The sequence below is a fragment of the Pelodiscus sinensis genome, chromosome 22, assembly GCF_049634645.1.
Source record: "Pelodiscus sinensis isolate JC-2024 chromosome 22, ASM4963464v1, whole genome shotgun sequence".
NCBI classification, from domain to species: Eukaryota; Metazoa; Chordata; order Testudines; family Trionychidae; genus Pelodiscus; species Pelodiscus sinensis.
Window position 1 is genome coordinate 21,494,037 of NC_134732.1, and position 12,007 is coordinate 21,506,043.

The 12,007-nt window shown below is 42.3% G+C and overlaps 1 protein-coding gene across 5 annotated transcripts in view; it reads right to left on the reverse strand.

Annotated features, from left to right (window-relative positions):
* Positions 1 to 4,883: 4,883 nt before the first annotated feature.
* CNTRL (centriolin) overlaps positions 4,884 to 12,007 on the reverse strand; it is a 62,789-nt gene continuing 55,665 nt past the window's right edge. For all 5 annotated transcript variants that reach the window (XM_075905469.1, XM_075905471.1, XM_075905468.1 and 2 more), the window contains 5 exons: positions 11,464 to 11,736; positions 10,694 to 10,756; positions 9,740 to 9,949; positions 7,537 to 7,651; positions 4,884 to 5,366 (listed from right to left, as the gene is read on the reverse strand). In XM_075905469.1, coding sequence (XP_075761584.1) covers positions 5,356 to 5,366; positions 7,537 to 7,651; positions 9,740 to 9,949; positions 10,694 to 10,756; positions 11,464 to 11,736 — 672 coding nt within the window. In that variant the 3' untranslated portion in view covers positions 4,884 to 5,355. The remainder of the gene's footprint in view (positions 5,367 to 7,536; positions 7,652 to 9,739; positions 9,950 to 10,693; positions 10,757 to 11,463; positions 11,737 to 12,007) is intronic.

The following is a 12,007-nucleotide window of genomic DNA, read 5'->3' on the forward strand; positions in this document are numbered from 1 at the left end:
TTGGTGGCTAGTTACAGACAGGGTCCCATGGGAGTCCCTGGCCGGATGTCAGGAGTTTGAGGCCTCTGTGCTTGGTGGTTCATGAAGGCAAACAATTCTTCAAACTTCTACGTAGGTCCAAATACCTGGAGTAGAAAATACCTCTGTAATAAGTCACTGCAGTGACAATATGCACTTCAAAGAGAAATGAATTTGCCAGTAACACTTAACCAGATGCTAATTAATAGCAGTACAAGATCTTAATTCTGTAGCGTACAGAATGGCTTTGTCTACACTGCAGGGTTTTTGCACAAGAAGCCTTTTGCGGAGAGTTCTTATGCAAAAGCATGTCCAGCCCTCAAAGCGCATCGCAAGAGAGCGCCCACATTGCATAGACACTCTTGCACAAGAAACCTCGGACTGCCATTCACAGAATGGTCATCAGAGCACCTGTGCACAAACCCTCCAGAATGTCCACACGTGCCTTTGCGCAAGAGCTGTAGCACAAAAAAGTTATTCCTTGTGGGGAGAGGAATAATTCTACCGGCAAAGGCCCTCTGTCCTGTCACTTTTCCTTGCACAAAAACACGCTTGAGATGTGGATGCTCCATTGATTCTTGCACAAACAGCCCTTGTGTGCAAAAACCTTGTTGTGTAGACATAGCCAATGGGATTTAACTACACATACCATCCAGTTACTCTAGAAAGCATGAAACCAGGTCATGAACATCAAGTGGATTTAGTCTTGTTGGTGGCTTGTTCTAGAAACTAATTGTGGGCCATGCTCTGAAAACAGTTCCTCTAAAAGCAGTTGTGTTGGTGGAACGCTTCCTAAATAATACAATGTTCCTTTACTCGGCTTCCATGTACCTTGCCCTAACTAAGCAGTAAGAGAGCAGTTATTTCTGGAATCTCCCACAACTCTTAAAGCAATAGTAAAAGCACCAAAGTATCCCTCTGCCTTACAAAACATTGTATGTATGGTCAAACAACCAGTGTTGCTACTATGTATTGCACTTCTAATCTATTTCCAAACAACAAGTGTTCTCCGGTGCCTGGGTGAAGGTGTGTAGTGTGGCTTTTTTTTTTTTTTAAATCTGAGTGTTAAGGTTGCAGAAAGGACCTTTGGGTTAACAGCCATTAACTAGTAAACTGGAAATGAAAGGGTTGGCCCTCAAGCGTTTGATTTCACAAAGTGGTGTTAGTCTAAGCAGAATTCAAATAAACATGGCTTTCATGAAGTGCTTTTTGCAGATATATTGCCTTCATTTTATGCTTCAAACCCCACTCCGTGTAAAACACTGCATATATTTGCTGGAATGGGTGTGCAGGCTACATCTCTTACACAGTCTGTACACAAATAGGTTTGCTAGAACTTGCTTTTCTAACTGGGACACCTACTGTCTCTGACTTGGGATTCATGGTGTGGAATTAAAACTGGAATCGCCAAAAGAAAGGTCTGAAGTACTTAAGTGGCTCTTTGAGTTGCAAGCGTAAAAGCCTGGCCCATGCTACTATTATGCTTAGGATATAATTTCACTCTTCAAATAGATGAAGGTGGACTGGGGAACAATGCCTCTTCATACGCTTGCATGGGGAAGGTTAGGTGCATATTTTTCCATGAAGAACAGAGTCCTAAAAAATTGTGTAAATTCCTAATCCAAGATAACTGTAGGGTAGGCCCCTTTCTAGCCTTGTATATTCTGTTGTCAGGGTTTAGTTTCCATCAGAATACAGAAATCAGCATTACAAACTTTCCTGAGATCAAAATATTTTTATGTTTAGAGCTTAAGTGTTTAAAAACATAAAGATGTTTCCTATATCAACAGAGCAGCTGGGTGCTTGATTATTTCCATAACATGTTTGGATTTCAGTAGTTTCCTGCCTTTTGTAATACAGTTTTATATATAAACCAACAGTTTATCCAGGAATCTCCTGTCACACACACAACCTAGAGGATACTGTGCATTGCTTCTAACTTTCCGAGTAATGCAAGGCAGCTACAGTATAGCAGTGAATCTGACCATTACATTGTAACTTTATATTTACTCTCTAAAAATTTACCTGATGTTGCTCAGGTCCTTTACCTTCAGGGCTAGTTTTTTTTTTAATAAAATGAAAATGTACGTGCTTTTTAAATTAGTCTGCGGGGGCAGGCCTGAAGATGAAGGGTTCAGTGTGCAGGTGGCCCTGGGGAGAGGACTACCCTAGTCCTCTCTGATTACAGCAGCTTGGACAGGTGACACACACCCCTCCATGGCTGCTACCATGGGTACAGCTGGGGGAAGGAGTATGTCCAGGTTTGTCTAGTCCCCTGCACCTCCTAGCCAGAGATGAGAAATGCAGGCAACTATGCACTTTCCCTTGTTCCCTGACAGAGGGGAACACCCAGCAATGTTCCTGTAGAAATTGCGGAGGGGGGAGCTTCAGTCCCCCCCCCCCCTTAAAGGGCACCTAAGCCATAGGAGGCTCAGTGCTGGGATATTTTCTCTTGTGCATGTTTTGAGAAGAAATCCCATTCTGGGCACATCCACCAAACCCTTATCTTGCTTTGTTATAAGAAGCAGCTCTACACTGAACTTGGTGGTCCTCACTCTTGCCATTTAGGAGGAGTTCTTAAATACACACACTCAAATGCATAAACTTCCAGGATCTGAAAGTAGCATCTTGTATACAGCTTGCTGAAATCTGGGGTGAGAGTATGGCTATGCCAGAGGGACAGATAACTGGGCAGGCCTCAGCTTGCTTTAAAGGCTCTCCTGTCTGTGCTTCATCAGTGCAGGTCTCAAGGGGCCAGGGCCATCATGATGGGCCTTGCAAACGTGGATGCTCAAGCTCACAGCTGGCCATGGAAACCTTACAGAGCTGGAAGTCGTCATCTTCCTATGAAAACCCTTAATGGCTGGTATCTGGTCTCTCTTCCTACTGACTTCAGAGCCAGTAGAACTTGAACATGCAAATTCCCAAAAAAGGAAAGGTGGTAAACTGCCTGATACACTTCAGCTATTGACATAGTCCTATTTAGAGTAAACACGATACAATTTAATTTCAACTATAGCCTAGAACTTAATTGTGGGTAACTGTCTAGCATCATTAAGGACTAACCAAGTGCTGTTTGAAAAGAGCCCCATTGAGCTAGAATTGAAGCTACATAGTCCACAATTGGCAATGCAGACATAAACAAGTGTGTGTGTTGAGAAAATCCTGCAAGCCAATTCTAAGTGGAAAACTCAAATCTGTAGAGCAGCCGAGTCTCCCTTACTGCCTCTAAATTCAGCTGAGACCCATAGGACCTGCCCCACCTATTAAAGAATACTAGCAGACTTGCTCTGAAGGCCCTGGGCAAACCTGGGTCCTTCAGCGCAGGGGGCTGGTGGTGTAGGTGGGTGCAGGAGTCAGAGCAGGGTTTTGGGGATGGGGGGCAGTGCCAGAGGCAGGGAGCGGGGGAGGTACACTAGTGACTGAGGAGGGAGGGGTTCAGGCTGAGGAGTCCCATCTGGCCTTTTCTTTCTCCCCAGCCTTCTATCTGCCAGGGGTGTTTTCTCTTCCCTCCCTCCAGTGCTGTCGTGGGGAAAGGGTTTGCAATAGGAGGGCTGGCAGACCAGATGAAGAGCACCAGCTCTGCTGGCCACTCCCTTGGTAGTATGGCTACCCCCAGTGGACACTCTGCGAGATAGTGCTCCCCTGGGGCTTGGCTGCCCCAGTGGCCATTCTTGGTATTACAACCCTCCAAATGTTCTCTGACCGATGGCGTGATGGACACCTCTGTTTAGAATGGCTGAGATTTGCTGCATAAGTAGAAGTTAGGGGCTCTCAATTTGGAGGAATGAATTGGTCAGATTCTGGCTCGTTCCCTTTGGTATAACTTCCTAGATGGGACCAGTGGCAGACACTCCTAAATGTAGCTATAGATGTTGGCCTCAAATACATTTAACCTGGCTGTATTCTATTAAGGTGCTCAGGTGTATAGGCTAATACATTTCTTATCTTTAGACTTAGTCCTAGCATGTCCTCAGGAATGTGAAAGGTGCAGAGCCTCTCCTATCCGAACACTCAGTCTTCAAGGTGATTGCTGGAATAACTGGGCTGTTAAAGCTATTTCTAACACTTCCAACAGTTACTATAATGGGTGTCACAATTAAGAGCACCTTCGTATCCAATATATAATCAAGTTGGAAAATGGTACCTTGAAGTGACTTAGACATTCACAAGGTGACTGAAGTTACAGAGCAAGACTTAAGGTGGGCCACTTGCATCTGCCAAACTCCACGGCTATGTCTACACTGGCAGGTTACTGCGCAAGACTGGCCGTTCTTCCGGAAAGCATCACACTGCCCACCCGCTCTTGTGCAAGAAGATTTACAGTATGACACGGTAAGAGGGCTCCTTGCGCAAGGGCTACGCTCTTTTTTTTTTTTTTAAACAGGTGAAAGCCCTCTTGCACAGGAGCTCTTGAGCAAGAGGGCAGTGGGGACGCTTGGCAGGGATTTCTTGCGCAAGAAAGCCCTATGGTTAAAATGGCCATCAGAGCTTTCTTCGGCAAGAGAGCGTCCTCACTGCCATGCATGCTCTTGCGCAAAAGCACAGCTCGCACATGGCAGTGTGGACGTCGTGTTGTGCAAGATGCTGCCAGTGTAGACATAGGCCTTGGAATTTTAAATAGTGTGGAAAGCTGTACAGTGCTGGTTTTGTTTGTGGTGGGTTTTTTGTGTGTACACAAACTGTCGGGGGCCAAAACAAGTGTGGGGCCTGTAGCCCTAGACACTTTGCTGATAAACTAACCAACATAGCCCTGGGAACTTCCCAGTTTTGTGGTACAGGTCTTAGTACAGTCAGGCTGTGGTCTCCTTATGAAAAGCTAAATACCAAATCCATGGAAAAGCAAGGAACTGTAATTATAGATGTAAAAAATCAATACAAACTTTATTTTTTGTAAGAAATATTCCATTCAAAGTAATGGTGCATGCAGACATACAGGATTAATGGCACTGATGTGGCAGATGAAGGAACTATTACCAGATTTGTCTCAATGCTACAGAAGCTCACATTTGTGTTTTTAAAAAATTAAGATTTGAGAACTCTTGCAACCTTTGTGTCCCAGAATATAAATGTTAGTTCCTCTTACACAATAAATATCTCTTAATTTACTTAAGTTACATCAACATACAAAACTTGACAGTACTGACATGGGGGCTCACAGCCAGTATTTAAAGTTAGCCAGGAATGTTGTACCATGCTGTCTTGACAAATGACTATATGGAGTGTCTGATTATCCAGAATTTCAAGTTAATGAGGTAGCAGTCTTCAAGTTGTATATTTATTTGGGCCAGAGGCTAGAAAAAGTACCATTTCCAGCAATACAAGCATTGTTAAACGTCAGCACTTTTCTAAAAAAAAAAAAAAAAGTGTAAGAATTAGTGATTCTGCTAGAATACCAACAAGATATTTACTTATGGGTGCAAGATGCTGTTCTCGTGTGTGCTAAGAGCAAAGCTAGACAGGAGGGCTTGTATCCCATCCTGGCAGCTTTTTTTTAATGCACTTGTGTGCTACATTCATCTTGATGTCCATATTTCCAACTCCCACACTATAGAAAAAGGGGACTGTCTCTTAGTATATGAAAACTGGCCAGCACACGCGTGCTGTAAAGCAGAGCTTTGTACATCTTGCATGAAGGGATAGCTAAATAAGAACGTTGGGCTTCGGGTACCTGTTTAAAATAACACTATTAACATGATGAATTTGCTTTCAATATATCAGTGTTTTTAGTAGTGTACAACCTACCACTGAAGTGTCTCTTTAGCACAGGTTTACAGCTCAACCTTAGCCACTGCCAGACTGAATTACTGGCAAGCTTAATGTGGCAAAATTCTGGCTGTGCCCTGTGAGTCCTGCACTCTTTAGGCGGTGGTTATATGCAGGGCTCGCCAAGTGGCAGTGAGCACCGCTCGCCAGCAGCGCGGTTCTGTGCATGCGCAGATCGCTCTGTACTGGCTCTTCCGGGGTGTAATCTACTTGCCACAGGCAAGTAGGTTACATTATTTGTCGAGCCCTGGTTATATGCCTCAGAGGCTCACTGTCACCCTCCATGCTGCCTCTTATGTTTTTCTAGAGGTCAGGTTTATAGCATGTTCATCATTGGCAAAGTCAATGAATGGGGAGGGGGAGATCCCTCCATAATTCCTGGACCTCTTTTCCCAGAAAAAGTTCTCTGTGGTGCAGGGAGGTTAGGAGTGAGAGGACCTGGGCCTGCCCACTACGCCGGGTTCTGGCCCAGGGACCCTAGGCAGCAGCAACTGCTTGGGTTTTTCCCTCTAGCCCCAAGACAGCAGCCTCTTCCCTGGGCCACTTCCCCAAACGCTCCCCTCGCGCCTTTCCTCTGGTACCTGACTGAATCTCTTCCCTTCTCAGCTTTGCTGCAAACACACTTCCTCCTCTTTGTCCATTCTTCTCCTCTCCCTGCCCCCCTCACGCTTACTTTGGGGAAATGTTTTATAGCAGGCCCCCCCCGGCTTTAATTGGCTGCGGGTGTCTTATTAGCCTGCTTTTTCAGGCCAGTTATTAACTAGCTTCAGGTGTCTGCCTGCCTTAATTACGGGGGCAGAAGACTCTGAGGCTGCATCTAGACTGGCAAGCTTTTCTGTATAAGCGGCTGCTTTTGCGGAAAAACTTGCCAGCTGTCTACACTGGCCGCTTGAATTTGCATAGGAACACTGACGATCTAATGTAAGATAGTATTTGCGCAAGAACACTGACAATGATGCTTCTGCTAAGGAATAAGCCCTCTTGCACAAATGCTTTTGCGTGAGAGGGCCAGTGTAGACAGGTAAAAACTGTTTTGTGCAAAAAAGCCTCAATGGCGATCGGGGCTTTCTTGCGCAAAACTGCGTCTAGATTGTCACGGATGCTTTTCCGCAAAAAGTGCTTTTGCGCAAAAGCGTTCATGTCAATCTAGGCGATCTCTTCCGCAAATGCTGTTAACGGAAAAACTTTTCCGTTAAAAGCATTTGCGGAAAATCCTGCCAGTCTAGACGCAGCCTAAGGGTTTATTCAGGGAACAGAAAACTGTTTAGCCAGCACCCTGCATAGCTGCCCTCCATTAGAGTGTGACAGCCAGCTGGTCTGGGTCTGTCACATTAAGATGCCCCTGTGAAATGTGACATCCACAATGCAAAGTCCAACTCCCCCCTCCCATGCAATCTATTAGAACACTCTCCCCCACAGAAGGCAAGCAAATTTTCACCAAACATGGTGAGCCAAAACAATTTTAAATTGGAGATGAATTTAAAAACAAAGGTGGAGATTATTGTCTTGGAGAGCTTGTCTTGTGTACATCAAGCACCTGTTATGTGGAACCAGGAGTGGTAGCTGATAGTGGTTGATACTACACTGACAGATGCTATGTAACATATTTCTGAGAAGACGTAGTATGTGTTTATACACTACTACATACAAGTCTTCAAGGAGAAGTTCTGCTTAAACTTGTATATTTGGAGCTATGTGATTTTATTCTCTGATTCTATGTGTCATTCATGTAACAGCTGGCTCAAATCTTACCTCCATGGGTTAGTGGGATTATTTCTTGTGAATGATTTTGATGGAAGCGTTGAGATCGAGACAAAATGTCTCCTGGCTTCTTGCCAGGAGATCTGAGAACTCTTGTCAGACCAACCTTTAAAAAAAAAAAAGTGTTTGGGAAAGTGAATGCATATAATGAGCAAATTCAAATTAATCTCTGAAATACTCATTTATTGTGGGATTTAAACTTCAAATTTATGGTAAACTTCCACCTCCAAAGGCTGCTTTATTTTCAACAGTGTCAGAATTTTCTTGTGGAAAATTACATTTAATAAGAGTCTCATGCCTACAAACAGGTTTGCTTTAGCAGAATTTAGCATGAAGGTTATAATACAAAGTTTAAGCTGCCCTTCCAGCCTCCCTATCATAGTATGTTTATTCAGTCAATGGTCAGAAAATAGGTCCAGGTGTCTTGGTAGGCAAATTTTTTCCCACAGACTGTTCACCACCCTCATGTTGCTACTCATGTCAGTTTAGAAGGCTCTCTTTGCATTAAGGCAAAGAACCAGGAAGTGAGTCTATAAAAGGTAGGTAACCCCTATTTACAGAAGAAACAGATATAAATTCCCCGACAGGGTACTCTGATATAGCAGTTTTATGTTCCAGAGAGCAATGGGAGATGTGTAGTTTTTAATACTGATTCAGACATGACTTAATTTGACCTTGAGTTGATCACACAAACTGCGTCTTATGTAAAATGGAACCCTGGATATTTGCCCAGGGGGGATAGTTGTTTGTCACATTTTGCCACGTAGCTTTGGAATCTTGTATAGCAATGGTACAAACCCTAAACTCTGTAAAACTGGCATGCAGAGTTAAAGGGCATGCAGCTCACTCTAGTAACTTTAAGATGATGTTAAAGCTGTTTCAGATACTTCTACCAATGTTTGTGGATTCAGAGTCACTTTCCTGCCTTCTAGTTTCAGAAGGGTAGCGGTATTAGTCTGTAACTTTAAAAGCAAATAGTCCTGTGGCACCTTACAGACTAACAAATATATATATTTCCTGTCTTCTGTTATACACGGAAAAAAGGAAAACCTGCTCATGCACAAAGTGCACAATTTAAAAGAAAAAAGACCCTCCCCCTCTAGTGTTTTCACTACAATTATCTTAAGTGTTTCCTACCTATATTGGTTACAAGTGTTCAGGCAGAAACATTAAATTAAACATTAAATTTAAGAGCTTCCCAGTTCGTGTTAATTATTAAAAGCAATATGGCTGTATCTAGACTGGCAAGTTTAAGGAAAAACTTGCCAGCTGTCTACACTGGCCGCTTGAATTTCCGCAAGAACACTGACGATCTCATGTAAGAAATCAGTGCTTCTTGCGGAAATACTATGCTGCTCCCGTTCGGGCAAAAGTCCTTTTGCGCAAAGCTTTTTGCCGTTCGGGCAAAAAAGCTTTTGCACAAAAGGGCCAGTGTAGACAGCTCAGATTTGTTTTCCGCAAAAAAGCCCAGATCATGAAAATGGTGATCAGAGCTTTTTTGCGGAAAAGCGCGTCTAGATTGGCACGGACGCTTTTCCGCAAAAAGTGCTTTTGTGGAAAAGCGTCCGTGCCAATCTAGACGCTCTTTTCCGCAAATGCTTTTAATGGAAAACTTTTCTGTTAAAAGCATTTGTGGAAAATCATGCCAGTCTAGATGTAGCCTATGTGCATAAATCCAAAAAACAGTAAGGTGATTTCAAACAAATTCAGTTTCAGACCAAGCCATTTCAGAGCTGGGACAAATTGAAAGGAGTTGAGAGTACATGGAGAAACTACCAATTTTGGATGTACAGGCAGTCCCCGACTTACGAACGGGTTACGTTCCAAACACCTGGTTGTAACTTGATTTGGTCGTAAGTCGGAAATACCCTTAAACACACTGCCCATGCTATACGAAAAACTTGATGTACATGGTTCTCAACTCAAAAATATTATAATGGGGTTAATGGGAGGTTGGTCATAAGCATGGATGGTCGTAAGTCAGTGTGGTCGTAAGTCGGGGAGTGGCTGTATGTATTTTAATACAAATAGGATAAAGCGCATTGAACTTTCCAGGACAAGTCTACAGAAACATAATATTATGGTTATGAAAACACTTAAGTGCATTAGTGTATTTTCGGATATGGCAGGGTGATCAAAGTTAATAGATCACAATGATTTGAAAATGTGGTACTGCAAAACAGTCAAGTGTTACCTGGTTCTGTGTAACATTAAGATCATCATGGAGAGAAGATATTTGCCTCAATGAGCTTTGGCACAGCAAGAGTGAATCTGTAGAAGTGCTGCTAACCAGTTCGTCTAGTGCATCAACTTGTCTCTTTAAGCTGTGCAAGGTACCCTCTGTTTGCTGTTTTCCTTTAATTAATACTTCCACTTGCTTGGACATGCATTGTCGAAGTTGAGCCTTAATAAAAAGAGAAACTAAATTATTTCCTTGCATCCCATTTGTTCATCATGTCCAGTTTAATTGATAGTAGAGGTCAGACTATTAAAAAAAAAAAGTTAACACAATGATGGAAGCTGTTTTGCCTATCAATTCTAATAGTTTTCTACCTGTCTTGACCATTCAGAAAAGCAATATTTGCATGGTACCTTGTAATGTAAGAAAACAACTAGAAGAAGGACAGCAAGATGTATGCTAACCAGACTCTGCTTCCGTCTGTTGTTATGGCTAAACTTACATTGGTAATGCAGTGCATTATGTAAGGTAGCAAAGAACTGTTCTTATAACAACATTCACATACAAAAGTCAGAGTAGTGTTAAGAGAAGTATGTTTAAACATCATGAACTTTGAGCAATAATTTATTGATTCACATTGAAAAGACAGTGCCTTCCTTTTCATTCCAATGGAAAGAGCGATGATATTGCAAAAAGTATTCTATGGTTATTTAAAACATATATAATTATGGTTGAAGTGGGGTTGACTGGTGCCTGAGGGGGAAAGGAAGTGCAGGGAGGAGGCATGTGAGGATACCCCTTTTAGCAATTACAATTTTGGGAGAGGCATTGGGTGGAGGGAGGGACAGTGAACCTCCCAAGTGCTACCATGAATTCAAGACCCAAAGGAAAAAAAGACTCGAGAATTATAATGGAGCCCTCCTATGTTTATATATAAATAAATGCATTATATAATGTGTGAGATGCTACCTTGAGCCGATCTTCATGATGACGCAGCTTTTCTCTGAGTGCTTCTCCACGCCAGTGTTCATCCTTTAGATAAAAGGATCAGAATCAGAAGCCCGAACACAAGGTCTTAAATCTGTTTTAAAAAATCTCTACCACGGCATATAGACCATAAACTTAAATATGTATTGGGGACCAATCCTCCATTCCTTTCACATGCAAGTCTTCCAGTGAAATCAGTGGGGTGTATAAGAAATGCAGGACTGAGTTAATTATTAGTAACAAAAAATTTGCATTGTGTAAGTTAGTAAAGATAGTTTAGCGCAACTAAGCAATCCAGTGTGAAGCAGAGAAGTTACTACAGTTTGGATCTCTCTAGCCCGGCAGTTTTGGGACCTAACCAAACAAAAGAATTTGCCGAACCATAGGAGTCAATATTGTCTAGCAACCTTGCCAACACTTCTGCTGCTTATTAGGCTCTCAGAAGACATTTACGGGCACAACAGAGCTAAATAATAGCATAGAACACAGAGCCAGGACTGATGGCTATAAACAAACTTTATGGAACTGCAGGAAACTGGTCACACCCATGGTAAGTTGACTTCTGGTTAACTAGGACTAGAGAGTTTCAACCTGTAAAGAGTATCCAGTTACGCATGTAAAACTGTTTATTTTGTGTACTTCGTTTCACTATTCTCAATCAAGTGCCCAGCTTAAACAAATACGATTAAATTTAAGCCTGAGGTAGCTAGAGACAGTGTTTTGATTGTAAAGTTGGTTGGAAGTAATTTTACCATTAAATGGACTTTGGACAAATCCCTCTTGTCTTCAAATGAAAGCTGTCTTTCCTCATTAGCTGCAGATGTGAAGTTTTCCAAGTTTTCTAATTCACACTCCAGATTTTCTTTAGCTTCAAAAACAGCTTCCAGATCATCCAACAGCTCTGGAGGAGTTTGGCTTACATTTTTAAGGCCAGTTCTAATTTCATCTTTCACCTCCAATTTTAGCATCTTCACTGCATCCTTTATCTCCTTTTGTCTCTTTTCCAAATCTTCTTGAGTTTTAATCTACATAGTAGTGAAAAAGAAAAAGGCAGATTTATGCTCTAAAAAGAGAGAGTGTCTCAATCTGCTAAAAGTTAAAGCATCAACCTATGGTCTTTTTGTGTTTTACAACCCATGCCTACTTCTATAACAAACATTGTAATTGAACAGTTATGCATGGTTCTCATTGTTGCTCTTAAAAGTGAACAGTAGTAGCTTTTTAAGCAATTCAGAATTTGGGCCATAGGACTCAGCTAAGAAGTTCTACCCTTTTGTGTGTGTGAGGCATTTGCCA